This window comes from Monodelphis domestica, chromosome 2 (genome assembly GCF_027887165.1).
Source record: "Monodelphis domestica isolate mMonDom1 chromosome 2, mMonDom1.pri, whole genome shotgun sequence".
Lineage (NCBI taxonomy): Eukaryota > Metazoa > Chordata > Mammalia > Didelphimorphia > Didelphidae > Monodelphis > Monodelphis domestica.
The window spans coordinates 484,744,656-484,770,362 of NC_077228.1; the positions used below are offsets into that span (position 1 = coordinate 484,744,656).

Here is a 25,707-nt window from a genome sequence, read left to right on the forward strand (position 1 = left end):
CCCTTCCCATTTCTAGGCCTGGCTGTCTATCCACTGAGCTACCCAACTGGCCCCAAAATGACCACTTTGGGAACAGCTTTCCTAGGCTTCCTAAGAGCCCTACACATGAACTGGAGATGCAGCTCTCTTGAATAGAAATGAAACAGGGTAAGTGAGGAGTACTTGCAACTTCTGGTGCTCCCAAAGTCCTGTCTTAGGTCCCTCTGGACAGGACCCAGAAATAGGCCTGGCAGCAGGTGAATTAAGCTTTATTTTCATTGTGTGTCTGGCATTAAACATCTATGACAGCAGAAGGAGGAGGCATTAGACCAGAAAGAGACTTCTCTCCTCCCAGCACTGGTTGCTGCACCTTGAAGGCTTCTCTTCCTTAGGAGAGGCAACACCTCTTCTTGGATTTTCTGGTTTCCAAATTGAACCTCATTTCTCCAATGAAGTGCATGGGTGTGCTGAGTGACAGTTTCCCTTAGCCAGTTACTGTTGCTCCCAAACATAAGCTTTTTCTGACTTTTTAGTAGTCTATACTGGAATTTTTATACTCTGGGGCTTCTGGAGTTGAGCTGTATAAACTAAACAGCACCTACTACATTTTAGGCCCTGCAGAGGGAGTACTCGGGACTGAAAGGAAAGGCAGAAGACATTCTGCCCTTGAGGAGCTCATGGTGTAATGTATGAGGCTGTATGAAAGCAACAACATACAAATACAGGATAAAATGGAGATAATAGCTGGAAAGTACTAGAATTAAGGGGGATTAGGAAAGGCTTCTGGAAGAAGATGTGATCTAAGATAGGGCTTGCAGGAGGCAGAAATGAGGAGGGAGAGAATATTGCAAGTATGAGAGATGGTCAGAGAAAATGCCTTAATCTGGAGATGGAGTTTCTTCTAGGAATAGCAAGGTCAGCTGTCACCATGCCACAGATTATGTATGGGGTCTGGGGAGGAAAGAGAGAATCATAAAGGAGTCCATGTTGTGAAGGGCTTTGAATACAAAACAGAATTTTATATTTGATCTTGGAGGTAATAGAGATCCCCTGGAGTTAAATTGAGTGGAAAATGGGGTGGTGATCCATTCAGGTCTTTGAGTTAAGAAAATTAATGACTGAGTGAAATGAGGAGACTTGACAGACCAACAAGAAGAAGCCTACTTCAATAGTCCAGGGGGTAAGGTGATGCATCAGAGGGGGTGATGATTTCAGGAGAGAAAGGTGTACATAGGAGAGATGCTTTGAAGACTGAAGTAGGCAGACCTTGATAACACCTTGGATGGGAGTCCTGAGAGAGGGAGGAGTGGAGGTTGATACCTCGCTTGTGAGCCTGGCTGACTGAGTTTTGAAGAGGGGAAAGCCTGGGGGGGGGGGGGGTGAAGATTTTGGATCTGTTGAGTTCAAGACAATCTGAGATATTTAATAGGCAGTTGGAGGTTTAAGGTTAGGCGAGAGGTTAAGGCTGGAGAAATAGATCTGAGAATTATCTACATAGAATTGATTATTTAAATGACAGGAACTTTGAGATTACCAAACAAAATATAGGAGAGGGAAAAGAGCCATGATTGGCAAGCATGATATGGATGGGAGATCCTGCAAAGGAAATAGCAATTAGACGGGTAGGAGAACCAGGATAGAGGAGTATTATAGAAAGTTAGAAGAGGACAGTATCAAGAAGGAGGTGGGGAGATCAAAATTTTAGAGGTGATATTGAAAAACGTTTAGATCACCAAATCTGGAGAGAGCAGTTTTTGTGAATGACAAAGTTGGAAACCAGTTAGCGTGAGAAGACAGTTCAGTGGTACGGAAGAAAAATATTAGATTTAATTAGAACCTAGGTTCAGCTCTCTGCTCTATGATTGTAATACTGGAATTGATTGAACGATTCCTCTGGACTTGGAAGTACCAACATAGACTATAAATATATTAAATCCTTGATTATCTGATTATCTCAGGCAAGTAATGACCTAGATAATCCTAGGCAAATCCAAAAATAGCCAACTCCAATTTGGTGTGTGTGTGTGAGAGGAGAGACACACACACACACACACACACACACACAGGTGTTGGGGAATGGGGACACAGATTTGAGACCAATATGTGACACTGACAAAGACAACATTCTTAGAGAATGTAGGCAAGTGATAACAGATGGACAATTTGAGTTTCACATTGAAGCTTACCTGTAAGGATTTAAAAAAAAAAGCATATAAAACCTCTATCAATTTGGATGGAATGTCTTTAAAAATTTATATATTTATTTCATTAGCTATTCCCAATTACATTTTAAAATATTAACATTCATCTTTTAAAATTTAAACAATTTCCCTCCTGTCCTCTCAATCCTCCTGCCTCTTTCTTACCCATTCAGAAAGCAAGCAGTATATCATTTATACATGTGGAGTCATACTAAATATTTCCATATATCAGTCCTTTTGCAAAAAACAAAACAAAACAAAACCCCCACAGGCACAGAAATGCAAGAAAAATGAAAAGAAAAGAATCTTTTAATCTGCTTTTAGAATTCATGAGTTCTCTCTCTGAATAGCATTTTTTGAGTCCTTTGAAAAATTGTCTCAATCATTGCCCTGAACAAATAGCTAAGTTTTTTTTTTTTACACAGTTGATTGTTGTTACATAGTACTGTTACTGTGTACCATGTTCTTCTGGTTAGTTAAAAGGGAAATGAGGAGAACCCCAGGGATGATGGTTTAAGGTTAGTTTGATTATGCTGGTGAATTAACCACCCCGCCCACCCCCCACCCCCCAGAAGGCAGAGAGCTGATGTCTGCCTTCTGTTCCCTTTCAACTATGTAGATGAGAAAGGTAAGCTGAGGGCTTTACCAGAGTTGGGCACACCACAGGAGTGGAGAATACCGAGTGATTAGGAAGTTTTGCAAAACCTAATCTGGGAAATACCACTGATTAAAACCACAGCTACAGGGAGATCAATAACATATGAATCAGGGTTTTTCGTTACCTGACTCTTAATAGAGATCTCCTCCACCAGGACCAAACCTCCTCCCTTTATCCTCCTTTCTTCTCTTAAAAGATCTGACTGCTTTTGAATAAATGAACTCCTTTTATTTGGGATAGGAAATTATGATGGGGTTAGGTAAGTGGTTAAACAGGAGTCCCTATGCTAAAAGTCCAGACTGGAAGTGAGTCCCCCAGCTTTGGCCAACAGCTGGGACCAGTCTAGAAATCTATTCTTCCTCCTCTCTTATCCTGAACTAATGTTAAAGAAGTAGCCTAAGTCTTTAAGATAAGCAGACACAGAGGAAGATGTTCTTGTCTTCAGGACCGACACACAGCCCACCCTCCAGGGAAAATTCCTCTTGGACCAAGCTGAAATGTTTAGTCATTCCACATAGATCTTGATATGACTAGAATCAGGAACTGTATACAGACAAATTGGGTGTTGAGTTCAAATAGGAAATCCTTAGGGAGAATGGTGGGATTCAAATCCTGAGATCAGGGAAAACACTGCTTCCAATCCAAGGCTCAGAACCAAACCCTCGTCCATTGGTAAAGTCTCCCAGAAACCCTCTCTCTTCAGCCTTCAACTTCTTGTCTGTCACTCATGCTTCTTGCATTTCCACTCTGTTAAAATCCACCCTTACAGGTTCTGCTCACTTCCTTTTGCAACGGTTTGTATAAGTCTTCTAGGTTTTTCTGAAATCATCCTGCTCATCATTTCTTATATAGTACAATAGAATTCCACCATAATCATATACTACAACTTGTTCAACCATTCCCCAGCTGATGGGCATCTCCTCATCCATATCCAATCCTTTGCCATCACAAAAAGAGATGCCATAAATATTTTTGTACATATAGGTCCTTTTCCTATAATCTCTTTGTGTATTGCTTGGTCAAAGGCACAGTTTTATAATAACCCTTTGGGCATAGTTCCAAATTGTTCTCTGGAATAGTTGGATCAGTTCATAACTGGTTGGAACATCCTAGAAGTATTAAAAGGATTTTTCTTAATTTCACTGTCTCGCTAAGAGCAGAGTTTTCTAATGAGCAGAAGTTACTTAATCTTACTTTGTCTCATTAAGAGCAGATTTTATAGGGACAGTTTTCTGTTAACAAAGGACTCCATTTTCTCTGACTTCTTTGGGAGCAGGGTTTTTGGGTCATTCGCTCAGAAGATCTTACTCTTACTTTTGAGAGTTTGAGATACACATACAAATTTGAGAAAGAGTCTGATTTCTGAGAGCTTTTCTCAGTTCCTCAAGGGAGAAGAAGCTGTTGGAGGGGCTTGTCGCCTCTGACTTCGGAGAGAGCAGGGCTGCATCAGTTTCTCTCTATCAAGAAGATCTGACAGTTATTTCTGACAGTTTGATTTCATATCCTAATTTAAGGAGTTTGTTATTGATTTAATGTTCATCTATTAATGAGATAAGATAGTGAATTTAATATTAGATAGAGTGTAGTTTTAGTTAGGTCTGCTTTGCCAGACAAGAAGATTCTTAGATATAGGTTTTCTTAGAGATATTAGTATAGGATTTGGTTTTAAGATGTAAAAGAATTAAGAGTTATAATCTCCCATTTCCTAACTCCTATTTCTTATCCCTACATCTCTTCTAAATAAATAAGGATGCTGGTTTACCAAACTCTCTGCAACTTTCATCAAACTCCCACCAATATTTATTACCTATAACAGAAGATATATCGAAAGAATGTAATGAAAAGCATGAAGTTCATATGATTTGGAAAGGACCACATGGCTAATTTGGTCCAACTCCTAATTTACAGATAGGGAACTTAGGCTGAGAAGTTACCTGCCTGTCCAAGGTTACCCAGGTAGTAGATGTTAGAGCCAAGAATGTCTCTGATCTGATTGATGGCAGCAGTGGCAGCACTTGCAACCAATGAGATCATGAATTCACTGTCTATATTCATCTACCCTTATACATACATTTTTTTTTTCTTAGACCCTTACTTTTTGTCTTAGAGTTCCTCTCAGGTATTAGTTCCAAGGCAGAAGAGCTGTAAGGGTTTGGCAATTGGGGTTAAATGACTTACCTATAGCCATATAGCTAGGAATTGTCTGAGGCCATGTTTGAACCCAGGAACTCCTGTCCCTACCTTTATTTTATGTCTTATTAACAACTCTTAAAACAGAAAGACAAAGGCTAGGCAACTGGGATTAAGTGACTTGCCCAGGGTCTCATAGTTAGGAAGTGTCTTAGTCCAGATTTGAACCCAGGTCCTCCCGACTCCAGGCCTAGTGCTCTATCCACTGAACAATCCAGCTTCCCCTTCATATATGTGTTTGCATAAATATGTATATGTATACACACATATATGTAGATCAACACATCAAACACATGTGCTTTTATTACTGTGAAAACTCATCCCACACAGATATAAATCTGAATTTGAGATTAAGAAATTTCCTGGGATCAAGAGATTAAATGACAATTTGCCAAAGTCCACACAACAATTGGAGTGTCAGGAGTGGGATTTGATCCCATGTCAATCAACTTCAAGTCAATCAATCAATAAATGTTAAACTCCTACTATGTGCCAGGCACTATGCTAAGCAATAGGTATACAAAGTAAGGGAAAAGATAGTCCCTGTCCTCAAGGGGCTTGCAGTCTAATTCTGGGAGACAACAAAGTACAGAATTATGCCATTATGCCTGCATTTTGCTGCACGAAGTGTCATTTAATTGGCATAGGGAACTAACTCCCAACTAAGAAACTCTGGACCAAAGGAGATCCACAATTCCTCTGTAACTTAGAGGCTTAGCTTTTCTTGTGGCCATGGAAGGGAAGAGACATCAGTATATGTCCAAAGGGACACTTGAAGGTAGGTGGTCCTGCCTCTGAGGCCAGCCCCCTTTTTTCCAAGCTCATCTATCCTTATGAATATCTCTCCCCCGTCTTTCTAATTATACTTTGCTTAGATAGATATTAAATTAATTTGAACTCCTTGAAGACATACCCTGCTGAAAGGGGGGAAATGGCATTTTTAAAGCCCTTGGGGAAAGGGGACGGAGAATTGAGAAATGACAGTTGTAGGGAAAGCAAAATTAATTTGTGCATCAGAAAAGCATTATAGACTGGTAATAGAGAAAAGTCTCTCTATGATAGCTGTTCTCTCTCTCACATGGAATTTTACTAACTTCCTATTTGATCTGGTTTCACTTCAGGCTGTGGGGTTCTTCCTTGGGCCTTCCAAGTCTAGGGATAAAGAGAAAAGTCTAAACCCCATTCTGTTCTTCAAATACCTGAAGACAGTCACCCTTTGCCCAGGTGAAAGGGGAAGAAACCAAGCATTCCTTTAAAATTTTTTTTGTTTGTTACATTAACATTTCCAGGCATCTCCTACCCTCCCAACTCTTCCCTGTAAATAAAAGCATTACTTAACAAAAAGATATATATGCATATATGAAACTATATCTTGCTATGTCTCTATTGTATCAGTTCTAGCAGAACCAAGGAAACAGAGATAGAAATATTTGAAGAATGACTTTGATGGATGGATGGATAGATAGAGAAAGGGAGGGAGTGAGGGAAAGACAGAAAAATAGAGATGGATGGATGGATGGAGAGAGAGGGAGGGAGAGAGATGGATGGATTGATAGATGGATTAATATAATAGTAAGCATATATACATATACTCATAGACATAAATACATACTGTATATCTATTTTAGGCAGCCTAGCTGGAACAGTGGTTAGAGTACTGGGCTTAGAGGCAGGAAGACCTGTGTTCAATTCTAAGCATCTCAGACACTAGTTGTGTGACCTCACTTCAGTCCATCCCCTGCCCTTGGAAACCAAGATGAACCAAGGGAAGATAATCTTCCCTTCAATTTAAAAATCCTTCAAATACTTGAAGACAAATTATTATAACTGTCCATGTGAACGGGAAAGAGACCAAACTTTATTAAGTACCTACTTTGTGCTAAATACTTTGCAATTATTATCTCATTTGATCCTCCCTCCCTCCATTTCTCCATCCATCCATCCATCCATCCATCTCTCCCTCTTTCTCTATCTGTCTATCTATCTATCTATCTATCTATCTATCTATCTATCTATCTATCTATCTATCTATCGATCTATCTATCTATCCATCTCCCCTCTCCCCCTGTCCCTCCCTCCCTCCATCTATCTAGTTGTAGCTTTGAGAGTTACAATGGAACTACTATAGACGAAAGAAATTTCCCTCTTTCTGGTTGTAGGAGGCAATTCTGTTCAGCTCCGTGCTTGATATTTATGGAAAGAACACCAGCTTTGGAGTTAGAGGACCAAGTTTCATATTTCACTCCTGACTTTTAAATTGCCAGTCATCTTGGACAAGCCCAATAATTCCGTAAACATGAAGTGCCTACTATATGTTAGGCACTGTATTAAGCTCTGGGGGTACAAAAAGAGGCGAAAGACAGAACCTGTTCTCAAGGAGCTTACTATACCTTAGATTACCTCTCTAGGACTCAGTTTCCATAGCTGTAAGATGGAGGAACTAGATGACCTCTGTATTGCCTTCTAGTTCCATGGTTTTATGATCATAAACTCTTTGAGGATCCCCTCGCCTCCAGGACTGATGAATTTTCCCAACCAGCCAAGTGTGGGAGCAAGACCAGGCATTTGGCACAAGGTGGCGCCAATGAGCTGCATAAGACAAATCTGGAACAAACCTGTCCACCCCCCCCCACCCCCCCCCGCCATCCATCAACCAACCAGTTTTCTCCGTTCTCCTCCCCCCATTCAGAGCTCCTCCAGCCTACTCTTCTGAGCCGGAGCCGGCCAAGAAACCCTCCCTCCTATTGTAGGGGAAAGGAGAAGGATGGAAGGGGAGTCAGAGTTTCTGAAAGGAATCAGTTTTCGAACCACAAGTTCAAACCCCAGGCATAGATTTGCCGTGCTTCCCCAGGGCTCTATTTATACATCTCTCCAGTGTCCCTTTCCCGTCTTACTCCCCCTGGTCACTGCTCCCCTCTTTGCCTTTTCCCCCTCCTCATTCTTGGGGAGCCTTCAGCCTAGGAGGGAGGTAGTTCAGGCTTCTGGCCACCCTGTAACGGGACCATCTGTATTTGATCAGCTTCAGAGGGAGGTGGGGGATTAGGGGGGAGAAAGAGGCAGTGAAAGCATTCCAGAGTGGTGAGAGAGACCCAGAGACCCAGAAAAGACGCAGTACCGCCCCCCTGGCCCCAGACTCCCTCCGCCTCCCGGGCTAGCCCAGGGGTTGAGTCTAAGACGAGGGCTGTTCGCTCCTTCTTTCCCCTCCCAGAAGTCTATCGGCCATGGGGCCCCACATTCCTCTCCTCGTTCTCTTTCTTTTGCTCCTTCCCAGGCCCCTTCAGGGACAGCAGCAGCACCTCGTGGAGTACATGGAGCGCCGGTTGGCTGCCCTAGAGGTGAGGGTCCCTCATTCCTACCCCCTTCCCTATTAGCCCTGCCCTCCAAGCCCGGGAACCCCACATAGCCCCAGTGTGCTCCCTCTCTCCAGAGCGGTCTCACTTCCCCGGGTGAGGGACAAGGGAGACATCTCCAAGGAAACCAAGCCTCTTTTAGCCCTCCTATTAAGATGTCCTGTGTCCTTGAGGAATTCACTCCCCAGCTCTTGGCGTCCGCCTTCCCGTCTATAAGATAAGAAAGTTGGGCTAAATGATTTCCGAGTTCCTTTCTTTACTATGAAATTCTAAGATGGCCCCTCTAGCATCCCTAAGGATGATGGCATTTCCCACCACACTTCCCTTTCATTGACCTGGGCTTAGAAAGGGAGAGCAGTGGGAATTAGGGCTATGGATTTTGAGATGGGGACCATCCCAGCGCTGCTGAAACGAGAACTCCTCTGGGCGAGGGAACCAAGTGGGAATAACACCGAACTCTCTTAGTTTGCGACCTGGGACAACACAGCTCACTTCTCAATTTAAGAGGAAATCTTTGTTTTGGATCCTTAAGGCCCTTTCTAGCATTAGGATTCTGTGACTCTATGATCTGGGTCACAGCTTCCATCCTTTAGGTTCCCAAATGGCTGGCGCTTTGGGTCATCTGGTTCCCATACCATGAGGATTTTTCTTTAAACTCTTAACGTTTGTCTTAGAATCAATACTTTGTATTGGTTCCAAAGCAGAAGAGCAGTAAGGGCTAGATAATGGGATTAAGTGACTTGCCCAGGGTCATACAGCTAGGAAGTATCTGGGGTCTGGTTTGAACCCAGGATGTCCTGTCTCTAGGCTTGGCTCTCAATTCACTGAGCCACCCAGCTGCCCCTGCCATGGGAATTTGAAGGGGTTATGAGGCTTGGTTGAGATTCTGTACCTTTTCCTTTGTCTGGGGCCTCTTCCTGTTGTTCCTATCTACCCTTCACCCTTTATCTCAGGAGCGACTGGCTCAGTGCCAGGACCAGAACATCCGACATTCTTCGGAGCTTCGGGACTTCAAGAACAAAATGTTACCACTGCTTGAGGCAGCAGAAAAGGAACGGGAAACCCTCAGGTCTGAGGCTGACAACATTGCAAGCAGGGTAGACCGCTTAGAGCGGGAAGTTGACTATCTAGAAACCCAGAACCCTGCCCCACCTTGTATCGAGGTGGATGAAAAAGCCACAGGAGGACCTGGGGTCAAGACTAAAGGCAGAAGGAATGAGAAGTATGATCTTCTGACAGGTGAGTGATGAAAAAGCAGACCAGCCCGTACCCCTTCCAGAATCCTTCCTTCTCACTAGGGATTCCTCACTTCCTCGATTCCCTCTGCCTATGGTGGCTTGACTCCCCCAAAGCTAGCTGGATAAGTGCCCATGGTGCATAGCGCTTCTAGGGACCCAGGGCGAGTCTTCCCCACACTACAGAAGGATAAATCATTCTATGGGTCATGGGACAGATTGTTGACAGCCCTCATGGAGTGGTTAACCTTGAAAGACATGAGGTAGAGGCCAATAATGCTTCTCTTTCCTCCTTCTCTACCCCAGAATGTAGTCATGCAATCTCCCAGGTAAGATCCATGAAGATCTTAAAGCGTTTTGGGAGCCCAGCAGGGATGTGGACCAAGGACCCACTGGGGCCAACGGAGAAGATCTTTGTGCTTGATGGGACCCAGAATGACACAGCCTATGTCTTCCCACGCTTGCGTGACTTCACCCTCTCAACAACTGCCCGTAAAGCTTCTCGTGTCCGGCTGCCCTACCCCTGGGTGGGCACTGGGCAACTGGTATATGGAGGATTCCTCTATTATGCCCGAAGGCCCCCAGGGGGACCTGGTGGAGGAGAAGACCGAGGGGACATGTTGCAGCTCATCAAATTCCATTTGGTGAATCGGACTGTGGTGGACAGTTCTGTGTTCCCTGCTGAGGGGCTGATCCCTCCCTACGGACTCTCTAAGGATACATACATTGACCTGGCAGCGGATGAGGAGGGGCTGTGGGCTGTCTATGCCACCCAGGAAGATGACAGGCATTTGTCCTTGGCCAAGCTGGATCCCCAGACTCTGGACACAGAGCAGCAGTGGGACACCCCCTGCCCAAGGGAAAATGCAGAGGCTGCCTTTGTTATCTGTGGGGCCCTTTATGTGGTCTATAACACCCGTCCTGCCAGCCGGGCCCGTGTCCAGTGTTCCTTTGATGCCAGTGGCACTCTATCTCCAGAGCAGGCAGCACATCCTTACTTCCCCCGTCGTTATGGAGCTCACGCCAGCCTCCGGTACAACCCCCGAGAGCGCCAACTCTATGCTTGGGATGATGGCTACCAGATTGTCTACAAACTAGAGATGAAGAAGAAGGAAGAAGAAGTCTGAGAGACCCTCCCTCCCATTAATTTTGTCTCACTTAGTTCTCTGTTCCTCAGTCTCCAGAGTCTTCAAATTTGGGTAAATTGTAGTTGAATCCTCATTTTTTATGCTGCTCAGTGCCAAACACTCCCAGCACTTGGTTTGACAGGGGACACCAGGCACCAGAGCTTTGAATGTTCCAGTTATAGCCAGAAGGATAAAAATCCTGAACTTAGTATTCATTCTAGCTTGGATCCCTAGCTCCATCTCTTCAGATTTCAAGCTCATCCAGGCAGAACACAGTCCAGAGAGCTCTGGGTCCCAGTGGTGGGAGTAGAGGAAAGGTGGACAGGGAAGGAGGAGCAGAGACCCTAGTGGGTAGGGGGAAGCAAGCGCAGGACTTCATGCTCTCAGTGTTAAGGCTGTGTAATTGGGAGGGGGCAGGAGTGAGGTGCAAAACCCCATCATTCTATTACGTCACCATACCTTACTTTTGCCTTGCCACTCTCACCTTCCCCCTATCCTCAGAGAACTGAAATTCTCTTAATGTCGTTTTATATTGCAGTATTTTGCATTAAATGGGAAGAAATCAAAACATGATTTGGTCTTCGATGTCTCTATCTTCGATGGGCTTGGGGAGGGGCTCCTCAATCCTTATCCTCCATTCCTACTCCTCAGTCCCTTGCCTCTGTCTAAATGACCCTTTTGTCTTTGCCATTCACCCCTAGCATTCTTCCTCGGAGCTTAGGGGGAGCACTCTGCAAGGGCTAACCTTTTGCTGACGTGGCTCATCCTCCTTGCCGGTGGATCCCCTCCCCACACCTCCAGTCCAGGAGGCTCCCCGCTTGGGTGCTTGGGTTTTCTTGTCCCTCCAGTGCTTTTAAGGTCTGATTGTCAATTTCCCGGGCTTAGGGGTGCAGGCAGTGATCCTCTTCCCATCCCCACCCTCTCAGACCATCACAGAGTGGCCATTTGAATCCTGGCGATGGAGAGAATTGACCAGAACAACCTCGTTTCAATTCTCAGAGGTCTTCAGATCTCAGTTCTCTGCAGGGAGCTCTTGGTGGTCCGCGCAGGACCACGGAGAAACTCCCAGAACCCTGCATGCTTGTGCAGTTAGCAAAAGGGATGAAATCTGAACCATGCAGACCCTAAAGATCACCCCAAACGTTCCTAGAACTGGTCAGAGCTCTTGACCCCTCCTCCCTGCCCAGGCCTGGCTCTTCCCAGTCTCCTGGTTGCACAATTGTTCTTGGTCTAAACGGATCTGGTTTTTCTGTTGCCGCAGCGTCTCTGCGGCTCCGCCGAGGGGGCGGGGCAGTGGCCCTATCCTGCATGGTGAAGTTGCACAACCCCCTCCCCTCCCCTCCCCCTTTCTCCTGCTTCTCTCAGCCCATCGCCCAGTAATGCTTGGTGCTCAGCCCTGAGACTGGCCTGCGGGGACGGAGGTTTCAACTCCCCGGTGGCTCCATCTTCTAGCCTCCGGCTTTGATTTGTGGGAGACGGTGATGCCAACCGGCGACCTGCCTCTCTGGTCCTCAGTAGGGGAGTCTGCAAGAGATGGATTGCAGGCTATGGGAAAGAAGGGCGAGAAGCCCTGTGTCTCAGCTCTCTAGAACTGCTATTCTCCCTGTTGGAAGAGAATGAGGTGCTAGTCAAACACCCCTTGACCCTTCTCCTTTGGTCAAGGGGAGAGGAGGAACAGGAGGAGAAAGAAGAAGAGGAGAGACTCTATGTTTCAGCTGATGCCTTCTGGGTTAGGGGACAGATCTGGACATTGTTGATTGGAGAGATGGTACTTCTTCACACCAGGAGTAGCCCTGGCTAGAGAGGAAGGAAGCAGTGCTCCTGGGCAGCTTAGGCAGGAAAAACAGGTGGAGGGAGTCTCTTGGGTCTCCACCAGAGATTTCTTCCCCTTTGACCTCTTTTGCCCCCCCACCCATAAGTATACTCCCTGCCCTTTGCCCTAGAATTCTTAGTAGGACCTCAATGCATCCCTGGATCACTTTTTGGCCTCAACTATCAGGATCTTTCAGTATATTCCTTCTGGGAAGGGGGTAGATTTGGGGACCTTCTGGGGACAGGGCTAGTTTGCTCCAAATCATATTCAGACAAGGAAGAGGGTGATCACAGCGACTGGGGAGCCCTAGGACTGGGCTAGACTGGATGATCCTTGGATCATCATGCAACCGCCTCTTCTCTTTCCACTAAATTTGCTCCAGTTATGGAATTTCTAGTTATGGCTCTGGTTTTGGGTCACTGTGGGGAAGGGGAAATAATCTGAAATCAGGACAAAGGAGTTACTGTGCCTTTGGTCCTCTCTCTACTCCCCTACACATAGATACACAGACACACAGAATCTGTCTGTCTGTCTCTCCCTGTCTCTTTCTGTCTTCTCTGTCTGTCTCTCTGTATCTCTGTCTCTGTCTGTCTCTGTCTCTGCCTCTGTCTCTCTGTATCTCTATCTCTCTTTTTTTGTCTGTCTGTTTCTCTGTTTCTGTCTCTCTGTCTCTGTCTGTGTCTGTCTGTCTGTGTCTCTGTCTCTCTCTGACACAACTTCCAAACCAGAGCCCATTCTCTTCTCCCTTTTTCTCATGGTTCAACATGTCAAGTCCCTAGAAATCAGGCGAAGCCCAGGGCCACGATTCCCTGGAATTGGGGCATTTGGCTTGAGACAAATCCGTTGGTCTGTCTGGAACAGAGTCTCTTCCATCAAGGCAGTGCATCCTGTGAGTGAGGAGCAGGGTGCCCCACCTCCTGGGGATGGGGTGGATCCGACAGGCCCATCTCCGCCTTTTGTCTCTTTCCCTTTCTTCTCCCCTCAGTCGTAGCTGCTCCTGACGTAGGTTGGAGGGGACGGGGAGAAGAATGACTTACAAAGGCTCTATTGTAGGGAGCCCGAGAGGTGGGGGCTCTTCTCCCCTTCAATTCTCTCTTAATGTGGGGCTGGCAACAATAATCACCGCCTGTCAGCCCACAGAGGTGTCTGCCCACGGAACATCTGGCGAAGTGCGTGCAGCACCCACAGGGCTGGGCTGGGGGTGGGGTCTCCCTGGGGCAATGGGGAAGGAAGGGTGTCCAGAAGGTGCGGAGAGATAGACCGCCGGGTGTCCACATTACAGATAGCCCCCTCTCTGAGCATCGTTGCTCACCTTCACCATTGTGGCCTTGGGTTCTAGGTGTGCTTGCGTGAATGTATCAGCAAGTGTGTCTCCGGCCACTGTGTGCCATTCATATGCATGTTCCGACTCTCTTTGGGTGCAGTTGCATGTGTCTGTGTATGTCTCCATGTTCTGCAGTCTCTGTGATTGCTTGTATGTAGGTGAGTGCGTGTGTTGGCATGATGGTCACTCTGTGTGTGTTTACATGTGTCTGCGTGTGTATCAATGTCCTGGTGTGTGCATGTGTATAAGTGAGTATCTGCATCTTGGCGTGACTCACTCTGCATGTGTTTGCATGGATATATATGTGTGCATATCCTAGTAGGACTGTCATTCTGTGTGTGTGTGTACAATATGTGTTTGTACATGTATGTTGGGGTATATGTGCATGTTATATATTTTTCAGACTGTGGGCTTCCAGAAAAAAAGGGACTATGTCTCTGAATACGGCTATGTATATCCATATCCAAATATATATAAATATATGTATATATTTCAAGCCCTTACCTTCTGTCTTAGAATCAATACTAAGTATCAGTTCCAAGGGAGAAGAGTGTAAGTGTAGTTAAATGATTTCCCCAGAGTCACACATCTAGAAAGTGTCTGGGGTCAGATTTGAACCCAGGACCTTTCATCTCCAGGCTTGGCTTGGCTCTCCATCCACCTAAGCTACCTCACTGCCCCCTCTGGAGAGATCTTTGGTAATGCATGTAGCCCCACACTATGTAGGAAAGTAGCCAGTGATGGCTTTTTGATGGTGATAGTGGAATGCTCATAGTAATAGGTAACATTTCTATAGCCCTCGAAGGTTTACAAAGCATTTCATATTTCATTTGAGACTCAAAACAACTCTGTGAGGTATGTCCCATTTGTTATCATCCCCATTTTCGAGATGAGGAAACAGAGGCAAATGGAGGTTAAGCAACTTGCCCAAGCTAGGTAAATATGATAAATATGTGTACCTGTATATGGGTGTGACTGTAAGGAGCACAGAATTCCAGGCCAGTTCAAATCTGACCATGGACACTTTCTAGTTGTATAACCCTGGGCAAGTCACCAACCTTAATTTGCTTCATTTGCAAAATGGGGATAATAATAGTACCTAGGTTTGTCATGAGGAACAAATGAGATAATAATTGGAAAATGCTTAGTACAGTGCCCAGAACATAGTAGGCACTTATCAATTGTTAGCTATCAATATTATTATTATTGTTACCTTAAAAAACCCTTATGTTTCATCTTAAAATTAATACTGTGTATTGGCTCCAAGGCAGAAAAGTAGTAAGGGCTAGGCAATGGGGGTTAAGTGACTTGCCCAGGGTCACACAGCTGGGAAGTTTCTGAGGCCAAATTTGAACCCAGGACCTCCCATTTCCACACCTAGCTGCCCCCAATATTCTTCTTCTTCTTATTGTGTTGTTGTTATTATTAATGTATATACTCCGTGTATAAGAGGATAGGGAATGAGCAAAGGAATATTTCTTATCAGTTCCACAAAACAACCTGTCTTGACACTTTCTGTTTCCATTTGGTCTGTGTTCATGCATATATGTGTGTGAAGGGGTATGTGTGTTCACATGTGTGTTTTGGGGGGAAGGGGAACGTTGGCCCATTCCTCTCAGGGAGAGGTGGATTAGGAAATTCAAGGGAAGCTCTTCCTTGGAGAAAGTTCCCTGGACTTTTCTGAAAGGGCAGAAGGCTCCAGGGACTCGTCCTTTCTGACTTGTTCCATTTCCCCTTTTGGCTCCAACACAACCGACAGGACTATTTTGGAAGCATTTTGGACGGTGAGCGGAGTTGTGTGGGCAGATGTAGGGAAGTGTCCAAATTCATTAAATTAAATTATCTGCTGCTCAAGGAGACAGCCTCTGGATGGGAGCCAGGCCACCGAATGACATCCGCCTACCTCTTCATCTCCAGCAGCTCTACCCTCGCAACCCCATGGAGCAGGTTGAGCCTTGGAACCTGGGCAGGGCTAGGAAGAGCTGGAGGGAAAGTGCCCATCCTGGACAGGAGTAGAAGGGCTCTTCCCTTCTTTCCCCACTTTCCCCAAAGCCCTGGGCCTTTGCTAGTGGACAGCAGTGGGGACGGGGATTGGCAGGCTGCAGGGAGCAGAGACAATGCCTGCTGCTATGGAGACAGCTGCCCTTGAGGGGTCTGTCCTCTCTCTGCTCTCCAAGCTGCTTCTACTTCCTCCATCATGAGCCTCTCTCAATTCCCTGAATGGTAGTTGATGGCCCCAGCAGGCTTGACACCCATTTCTATCCCTCCCCTCCATGACCCCCTTGAATTCTTCCCCTTTTCCTCAGCATCCCCACCTTACTTGGGCTGCTTTCCAGCATCAGTTGGAGAAACTCAGTATTCAGTTTAATGTGATTGATTAATCAATCAATCAATCAATATTTCTGATATATGTCAGGCACTGTGCTAAGCACTGGAGGTTCAAAAAGAGGGGAAAGAGTTCTTGTCTTCGAGGAGCTTACAATCTACTGGGGAAGACAACACATAAACAAGCTATATAGAAATAGGAAGTACTTAACAGAGGGAAGGCACCAGAATGAAGGGGACTCTTAAGGGGGGCTTCCCACAAAAGATAGCATTTTAGTTGGGGCTTAGAGGAAGTCAGGGAGGCCAGTAAGGTAGAGTGGAGGAAGGAAAGTGTTGAAGACTTGGGAGAGACCCAGAGAAAATACCAGAGCCAAGAGGCCAGTGTCTTTGGAGTTCTGTGGGATAACGTGTAAGAAGACTGGAAAGATGGGAGGGGCAGAACATGTTATGAAGGGCTTTAAATGCCAAAACATTCATATTTAGTGTTAGGGTTGGAGTTGGAATTAGGGTTAGGGTTCAAGGTTTTGGGTTAGAGCTAACGCTAACTAGAACATTTTGTATAGATCTTAGAGGCATTAGGAAGTTCCTGGGATTTATTGAGCTGGAAAATCATTTTTGTAGTTGAATCTTGGAGGATGGGTAGACAGACCCAGTGCTGCAAAAATCCTGGATGCATTAGGGCAGCTAGGTGCCTCGGTGGATAGTGTGCCAGACCTGGAGCTGGGAGGTCCTCAGGCACTTCCTTGCTGCGTGATCCTGGGTAGGTCACTTAACTGTCATTGCCTGGCCCTTTCCCCTCTTCTGCCTTGGAACTGATACTCAATATTGATTCCAAGTCAGAAGGTAAGGTTTTTTTTTTTTTTAAAGAACTGACTAGAGTTCCCTCACTTGTTAGTATGCTTTTGGGGATTGGGCTTGGATTTTTGATGAAGCCAGTCTCTGAGATCCATCCTTTTTCCTCCCTTTCTAGTTTGAATGTGTCTGGAGCCCTCTGTTATACCCCGACTCCAGAGGGGTTCACAGCAGAGTCACCTGACCATTTCTTTTTCTTTAAAAATAATCTTTCAATATTTCATTTTTTCCCAATTAGAAATAAAAACATTTTTTAACATTAATTTTTCTAAAATGTTGAGTTCAAAATTCTCTCCCTCCCAGGGGCAGCTGGGTGGCTCAGTGGATTGAGAGCCAGACCCAGGGATAGAAGGTCCTAGGTTCAAGTCTGGCCTTAGACACTTCCTAGCTGTATGACCCTGGGCAAGTCACTTGACCCCATTGCCTAGCCCTTACCACTCTTCTGCCATGGAACCAATACATAGTGTCGATTCTAAAAAGGAAGGCAAGGGTTTTTAAAAAAAGTCCTTTCTACTCTTTTGGGATACAGACTTAGTAGTGGTATTTATTACTGCATCCAAATGTGTGCACAGTTTTAGAGCCTTTTGGGCAAAACCACTTCCTTTTCAAGAAAGTCTCACTAACCTTCCCTCCACACATCTGCTTGGGAGGTATTTTATATTTATATTTATCTATATTTTTATATTTATATTTTATATTTAGCTTGGGATGCCCCAGAACTAAAACTAGATCCAAGATGATGCTTTACACAGTATTCGCTATGCCACAGATATTTCAAATATATCTCCTTAGGAGTAATTGCCTCACGACGACTGTCAAAGCTTTCTCTTCAGCCAATTATTCAGTCAACAAACATTTATTGAATATTATATGCCGTACAATGTGCTAAGTGTTGGGAAACAGAAAAAATTTTTCTTGCCCTCAAGGAGCTCACATTCTAATGGGTGATATACCAGGCAAACAACTATGTACACTCAAGATCTATACAGTGAGGGAATCTCAGAGAGAAGGCACTAGCATCAAGGAATTCTGGGAAAGGCTGCTTGCAGAAGGTGGGATTTTAGCTGAGAGTTGAAGGAAGCTAAGAAAGTCATGAGGTGAAGGGGGAGAGAGTTCAAATAATGGAGGACAGCTAGTGAAAAATGTCCAGAGTGGGTAAAAAAAAGCTGTTTATATGAAACTATTCAAGGAAGCTTTGTTTATTATGACAAAAAAACTGGAAATAATACAAATGAGGAATGGGGGAAATGGGCGAATAGAGGGTGATATTTGAATGTAATGGATTATATTGTGTTATTAAAATGACAAATAGGTGAAGAGGTGAAAAGAAAAGAGGATAAGAATAATCATACCATGATTACATTAAAAAAAAATAGCAGCCACAAAATCAAGAGAAAAAATGATCCAACTAGAACAAATCCAAAGGGAAGTCAAAAGCAGAGAATGTTTATATTAGCATACATATATAATTTATATATTTCTAAACAAATTATAAACAATGTGGAATTTGTGGTGGTTTCACACACAATCTTTTTTATGTATTTGTTTAGTTAAATGTTTTTGGTGGTGGTGGTGGTTAGTAAGCTTATAATAATAATAAAAAAAGGGAAAAGAAAAATGGCTGGTGTAGGGAGAAGCAAAAAGGCCAGTGCCACTGAATCACAGAGTGAAATATAAGAAGAATGGAAAGGGTCTACATATGTTAGTACGTATCTATGATCCCTGCTACCAGAGGAGGCTGGGGCTGCTGGATTGCTTGGGCTATAGTTTTCTGAGCTGCAGTATAGCTAGGTCAGTCAGGAGATGGAGTATCTTATGAGAAGAATAGCAAGGAGATGTCACCGGATAGACAGACAGGGTCTAAATTGATTATTACGGCTTTAAAATACAAATAGAAGAGTTTACTGAGGGGAAAGGGAAGAGAAAATGATATGATCAGACCTACTTTTAGGAAGGTTAATTACAGCTGACTGAAGGATGGATTGGAGTGGAAAAAAATAGGGGCAATGAGACCACCCAGAAGGTTATTGCTGGGTGTCCAGGTATAAAGGGTGAATATTATGGTTGAGACTGAAAAAATCTAAATTTAAGTGGTCGCTAAGGGAAATCCCAAATAATAAAATACCCAAGTCAGCTGCCAAATTTTTATGGTGATTTAATTACAACAGGAGGAAGAAAATATTAGAGGGAGAGAAGGAAAGAGGGAGAGAAGGAAAGGAGTTTAACTCAGAACCACTCTGGCTCAGGCTAAGCCAAAGTGGGCATTACTGCCTTGGAGAGCCAAGGCAGAGAAAGGGGTCAGTCCTTATCACTCACATGACCGGTCTGAAGGAAATCTGTCTGCGGGGCTCCTCCAAGCTCAAGCTCCAGGATCGAACTGACTCTAGCCCTCTCCACAGGAAGTCATGAGAACTCCAGTGGCTGTTCTCTACCTCACTTCCTGCATCTCACATGTGCCAATGGTGGCTCAAGCTTGACTTAGGATAGCCCAGAGGTCTGTCTTTTTTTTGCACATGTCTGTAGAAGGCCATTTTCTCAGATAATTAAATCTTGAGTTTAATGCAGACCTTCCTAATCTTGTTAAACAAAGAAGGGAGGAGAAATATAGTTTCCAAGACCTGATTCTGTTATTCCAAGTATCTCTATTGTTATTGATCAGGAAATAGCTAAATCACATCTTCTAAAAAATGGTCTGATTAGGGTGGAATAGTTTTGAAATTCACATAGGACTTGCATCAGGGTGGTGGTAGAGTAAGAGGAGAGAAGGGGGCATATAGGAGGGATGTTACAAAGGTAAATTGATAGAACTGGGCAACAGATTGCATATGGAAGGGAAGAGAGAAAGAGAGAGAGAGAGAGACAGACAGAAAGACAGATAGAGACACAGAGAGAGAGAGAGAGAGAGAGAGAGAGAGAGAGAGAGAGAGAGAGAGAGGAGGGAGGGAGGGAGGGAGAGAGAGAATTAGATCTAGGTCATGAGCCTCAGAGGGTAAGGAGATGTTTGCTGGTGCCTTTGAGAGTAAGAAGGAAGCTTGGAAGGGAAGAACTCTTTTGGAGAAAGATAAAGAAAGGAAACAAGCTTTTTATTAATTCAATATTATGTGTCAGGCACTGGGATAAGTAAGCATTTTATAAATATCACCCTGCTGGATCCTTACAATAATTCTGAGAGGTAGTTTTTTTTTTTTTAATATCACTTTACAGTTAAGGAAATTGAGGCAAATATAAATTAAGTGACTTGTCTAAAGTCACACAGATGTGTCTGAAGCTGGATTTGAACTCAAGTCTTCCTGATTCCAGACCTGGTATCTTATCCAATGCACCAAGTAGCTGTCATACTAAGTTTAATTTTGGAAATGTTGAGTCTAAGATATATATGGGACTTCAAGTTTGAGATATCTAAGAGACAGAGATATGAGATTGGAGGTCAAGAGAGAAGTTAGAGTTAGATAACTAAGCTTGAGAATCATATTTTAAAGAGATGATAATTAAATCCATAGGAGCTAATGAGATCATCAATTTAAAAAGTACCGAGGGAGAAGGGGATAGAGTCTTGAGGAATAACACAGGTAGAGAGCATAACATGGATAAAAAGTAAGCAAAGAAAACTGAGAGGTCAGATAGGTAGGAGGAAAAACAGAAGACAGAAGTTTCACAAAAACCTAGAGAGAATCAAGAAGAAGATGATTGACAATGTGAAAGCTGCAGAGAGGTCAAGAAGGATAAATATTGAGAAAAGACCATTAGATTTGCTGATTGAGAGATCATAACTTTGGAGAGAGCAGTTTTAGTTGAACAATAAAGTCAAAAGTCAAAATATAGAAAGTCAAAAAGAGAGTGAGAGGAAAGGAAGTTGAGGCTCTAATTTTTTTAGCCTTCTCAAGGAGTTTAGTTATGAAAGAGAGGAGAAATATACAGCAAGAGGGGGTGGACAAATTAAATGAGGGTCTTTTAAGGATGGTGGATATTTTGGCATATTTGTAGTAGGGAAGTAGTAGGAATACTGTTATTAGACAAGGAGATGCTGGAGATGAATGACAAAGTGAGGATGGTAGAGGGAGCACTCTTGAAGAAGACAGACTAGAAAGGGATCACTTGTTTGGGAATGACTATTCTTGAGTCTCTGAGGTTTTAAATCTAGAATTGATCCTTAGCTCTTCATTATCATCTACCTTACCCTCTATCTAATTGGTTGAAAAGTCTTGTCAATTTATCTCCATATCTTTTGCATCCATCTCTTCACTTATAAAACAATCTAGTCCAGCCATTACTCTTTGCTTGGACTATTATTTCAAGAACTTTCATCTATTTATTTGTTTGTTTATTTATTTATTTTAATATTATTCCCAATGTTGTAAGAATTTATTGATTGGTCTCCCTGCATCCAGCCCTTCCCCTTTCCAATCCATCCTTCATATAGTTGTCAAATTGATATTTCTCAAAGATAGACATGATCTTTCTAAAGAAGTTTCAGTGGCTCCCTATTGCCATTACAATAAAGGCAAACTCCTCTGGCATTTAACACTTCACCATCTGGCTCTGTTTTATTTCTCTAGACTAATGTTTTACTGCCTCTCTCTATCTACTACTTTCTAGCAATTGGCCTATTTACTGTCTTGGTTCACATTTTATTTACCATTGTTGTGTCTTTGCATAGTCTGTCCTCTATTCTTGGAATGATTTCTCTCCTCACCTCTGCCTCTTGGAACCTCCAGCTCCCTTCTCAGCTGATATTTCCAATTTTTTGATTTCCATCTGCCCTTTTTCACCTTTCTCCAAAATTACTGTGTATTTGTTATGCCCAGAGTGGTAAAACTCAAGCCATCAAATACCTAGGTTCAAGTTCTATCTCTGGGGCATACTAGATATTTGACCAAAGGCAAGTCATTTAACTTTCAAGTACACCAAGGCCACATCTCAGGATGTAGAGCAATCGTTAATTTGCTTCTTCAAAGAGAATCTCTCTCTCTCTCTCTCTCTCTCTCTCTCTCTCTCTCTCTCTCTCTCTCTCTCACTCTCTCTCTTTCTTTCTTTCTCTCTTTCTCTCTCTCTTTCTTTCTTTCTTTCTTTCTTTCTTTCTTTCTTTCTTTCTTTCTTTCTTTCTTTCTTTCTTTCTTTCTTTCTTTCTTTCTTTCTTTCTTTCTTTCTTTCTTTCTTTCTTTCTTTCTTTCTTTCTTTCTTTCTTTCTTTCTTTCTTTCTTTCTTTCTCTTCCATCTTGGAATCAATACTGTGTATTGGTTCCAAGGCAGAAGAGCAGTAAGGGCCTTGCTCAGGGTTACATAGCTAGGAAGTGTCTGAGGTCAGATTTGAACCTAGGACTTCCATCTCTAGGCCTGGTTCTCAATCCACTGAGCTACCCAGCTGCCCCCCCAAAGAGAATTTTCTTAAAGGGAATTCAAAACAATGGTACCAAATGTCTGCACCAAATATACACACACATATATGAACATCAATTTTTATTACAATATATTAAATATTTTATAGATATCTATTTACTTACCTCTGCACATCCTCGAATGCCTCCTCAGGGTGATTCCGAATGGTCTCATCTAGTTGGGAAAGCTTCAATAATAATTCTAGCAATAGATCTTGTCTGCTTTCTGAGAATCAGTATTATAATGACTGAACACTCAGTGATGAATTCTTTGGCCATGGGAACCCATGAAACAAAAATACAAAATAGCTTTTCTGTATTATCCACTTTACCATTCCTTTCTGCTTCTACAGTGAAAGAGGCTGCAAAATGGAAGGAGCAGAGAATTTTGTAGCTTTTAGACCACCTATAAACTTTAACTTGGTTGTTGGTACTTTAAATATGAGGTCCTTGTCCAATTATCAGTGGGTAGACTTATATTACTTACTAGAGGAATGAAGTCACAACAATCTTAAAATTTAAAAAATTGAAATTAAATGTAAAAAGAGCATTTCCATATAGAATAGAATTCCCACCCCTGCAAAGAGAATTCTACATGAAAAATTCAATTTCCATTTCATACTACTTGCCTTTAAAAATACATTAAGAATTCTACATATTTTCAAAACCGCCTCACTTGTTTGTGCTTCCTTCTGAAGTTCCTTCTGTTCTCTTCTGTGAATTAACAACAACAAAAAAAATTATGGCTCGTTTTTGCCAAAAAATTGCTATTTCTAACTTCTTTTTTAAATGCCTCTCCCAATTAAAAACCAGAAGAAAGAAAGGAAAAATAAATGTCTTGTGACAAGGAAGTATAGTTAAGCAAAATAAATCTATGTAGTGTCGAGGTCCAAACTTTCGGAATTTTGTGTCCTCTCTGTCAGATTATGGGTAAAATTCTTCATACATCTTCTATAGACATGGTTGGATATTGCATTATCAGAGTTCTTCAATCTTTCAAAGTTGTTTTTCTTATATTATTGTCCTTGTATAAATTCTTGGAGTTCTGTTCATTTTGTTCTTCATTAGTTCATACAGTCAGGATTCTCCAAAAATCATCTCTTTTTGCAATTCTTTTACAGTGCAATAATGATTTGTTACAGTCATATGGCACAATTTATTCAGCCATTCCCTGACTATCTATGAAGCAAAATAACTAAGACATTCCCTTAGCCTCTATCTTGCCTCCCCCCTCACTTTTTAAAAGGATTAGGAATTTTTGTTCTACTTGCCATATATTTCCATAACAAATTATATGAATGTGTGTGTTCAACTCTCCTTTGTCTATTTCAGATAAGAGTGAGGTACATCTGATACCCGTTCCCACTCCTTCCTCCAGTTCATATATATATATATATTTTTTACAAACCTCAATTATAAGAACAAATACATTCTATCTCCTTCTTCTTTTCTACAGTAGTGCGTTTATTTTCTCTTTATCCTCTTTAGACCCTCAGAACAGAAGTATTGAACACTCCATCTACGTTTTTCTTATTTAACTCCCTCAATATGCTTTGAAAATATCAGGTTTGTGAAGGGATCCTTTTTTTCTCTTCCCTCAGATGTTAGTATTACATCATCATAGAACTCCTTCCAGTTTCACAAAAACAGCTGTCTAGGTTTCTCTTGATTATTTTGCTTTTGTTAATTTTTTTAAACCTTTATCTTCTGTCTTAGAATTGATACTGTGTATTAGTTCCAAGGCAGAAGAGTAGTAAGAGTTAAGCAATGAGAGTTAAGTGACTTGCCCAGGATCATACAGCTAGGAAGTATCTGAGGTCAGATTTGAACCTCTTATCTTTAGGTCTGGCTCTCTATCCACTGAACCACCTAACTACTCCTTGTGCTTTTATTTCAAAGATCTTATTCTGGTCTCTCTTTCATCAGAAATGCTTGAAAATTCCTATTCCACTAAAGGTCCATCCCATCTTCCCCACCCCACCCTACTGGTTTATACTGAGCTTTGAAAGATTAGTTATTGTTGATGTAAGTCTATATCTTTTGCTTTTTGAAATATTGCATTCTAAGATCTCCTCTCATTAATGATAGAAACTGCCATGTCTTGTTTGACTCTTGACTGTAGTTCCTTGATATTTAACTGCCTCTTTTTTGGATTCCTAAGGTACTTCTTCTTGGATATGGGAGTCTTTGGCCATGATTCTGGCCATGATATTCCCGAGACTTTTTACTGTTTAGGCTTTTTTTTTCCCCTACATAGTTTTTAGGAGATTCAATTATTATAAAATGATGTCTTCTTGACTTGTTTTCTAGGTTAGTTGCTTTTTATATCAGATATCTTATATTTTTTATAATTTTCCCTCGGTCTTTTGACTTTGTTCTAATATTTCCTGCTGGCTCATGGAGTTCTTGATTTCCATTTGGTCTATTATACCCTTCAGGGAATTTATTTCTTTTTTTTTAAGCTACTTTTCCTTCAAATTATTTTCTACAGAGCTCTTATTTAATTTTCTTTTATCTCTTGCTTCATTTCTTCTAGGTATTTATAGAATCCTTTGGAAAAATCCATTTTTTTCTCCTTTGGATTTCTGCTTCAGGTTTATGGAATTGCTCTCTGATTTTTAGGGATCTATAGATTTGCAACAATTATAGAAGCTGTCTATTGTTTTCTTTGATTTACTTATTACCCCAGCTTCAATTACTGAATTGGAACTTGGAGCCTGAGCCAGGCTCTGCCCTCTGCTGTTCTTTTAGGTGGGGGTGGTCAGCTTTGTTTGATCTCTCTCTAGGTCTTCTATGTGCTGACCTTCATATCCTAGAATTAGACCCTTCCTTTTGTTTTTTGCTGAATTTTTTCAGATTTGATACTTGATTTTTTTTTTCAGATCTCATATATTGTAGATTGCAGGATCTTCAGTGCCCTGTCTTGAGTCTAAGGACAGAGTTTTAAGGATTTCCAAGCCCATCCTGGTATGAGTCCTTCCAAACTATAATGGTCACACTACCTGTTACAATCAATCAATCAATCACTAGTTATTAAATGTTTACTCTGTTATAAGCACTGTGCTAAGTGTTGGAACCCTTTAAGTTCTCTTCCCTGGTCTTCTCAGGAAAACCCTCCACTCTTGTTGCCCCGCAGACACTGAGCCTTGTTCCATTTCTGGTCCTGCTGCCCTGGCACTGACTTTGTTGGTATTGCCCTTCTCTTTTGTCTTTGGGCTTCTAGAGGATCTCTTGGATAGATAGGTCTGGGGTGGAAGAAACCTCTCACTCTATTTTTT

At 42.7% G+C, this 25,707-nt stretch overlaps 1 protein-coding gene across 1 annotated transcript; it reads left to right on the forward strand.

Moving 5' to 3' along the window:
• The first annotated feature begins 7,830 nt into the window (after positions 1 to 7,830).
• On the forward strand, positions 7,831 to 11,313 carry OLFML3 (olfactomedin like 3). The gene is made up of 3 exons (XM_001373010.4): positions 7,831 to 8,363; positions 9,332 to 9,617; positions 9,920 to 11,313. The coding sequence occupies exons 1-3, from the start codon at positions 8,250 to 8,252 to the stop codon at positions 10,738 to 10,740; spliced, it is 1,221 nt and encodes a 406-aa protein (XP_001373047.1). The 5' UTR covers positions 7,831 to 8,249; the 3' UTR covers positions 10,741 to 11,313.
• Positions 11,314 to 25,707: the final 14,394 nt, after the last annotated feature.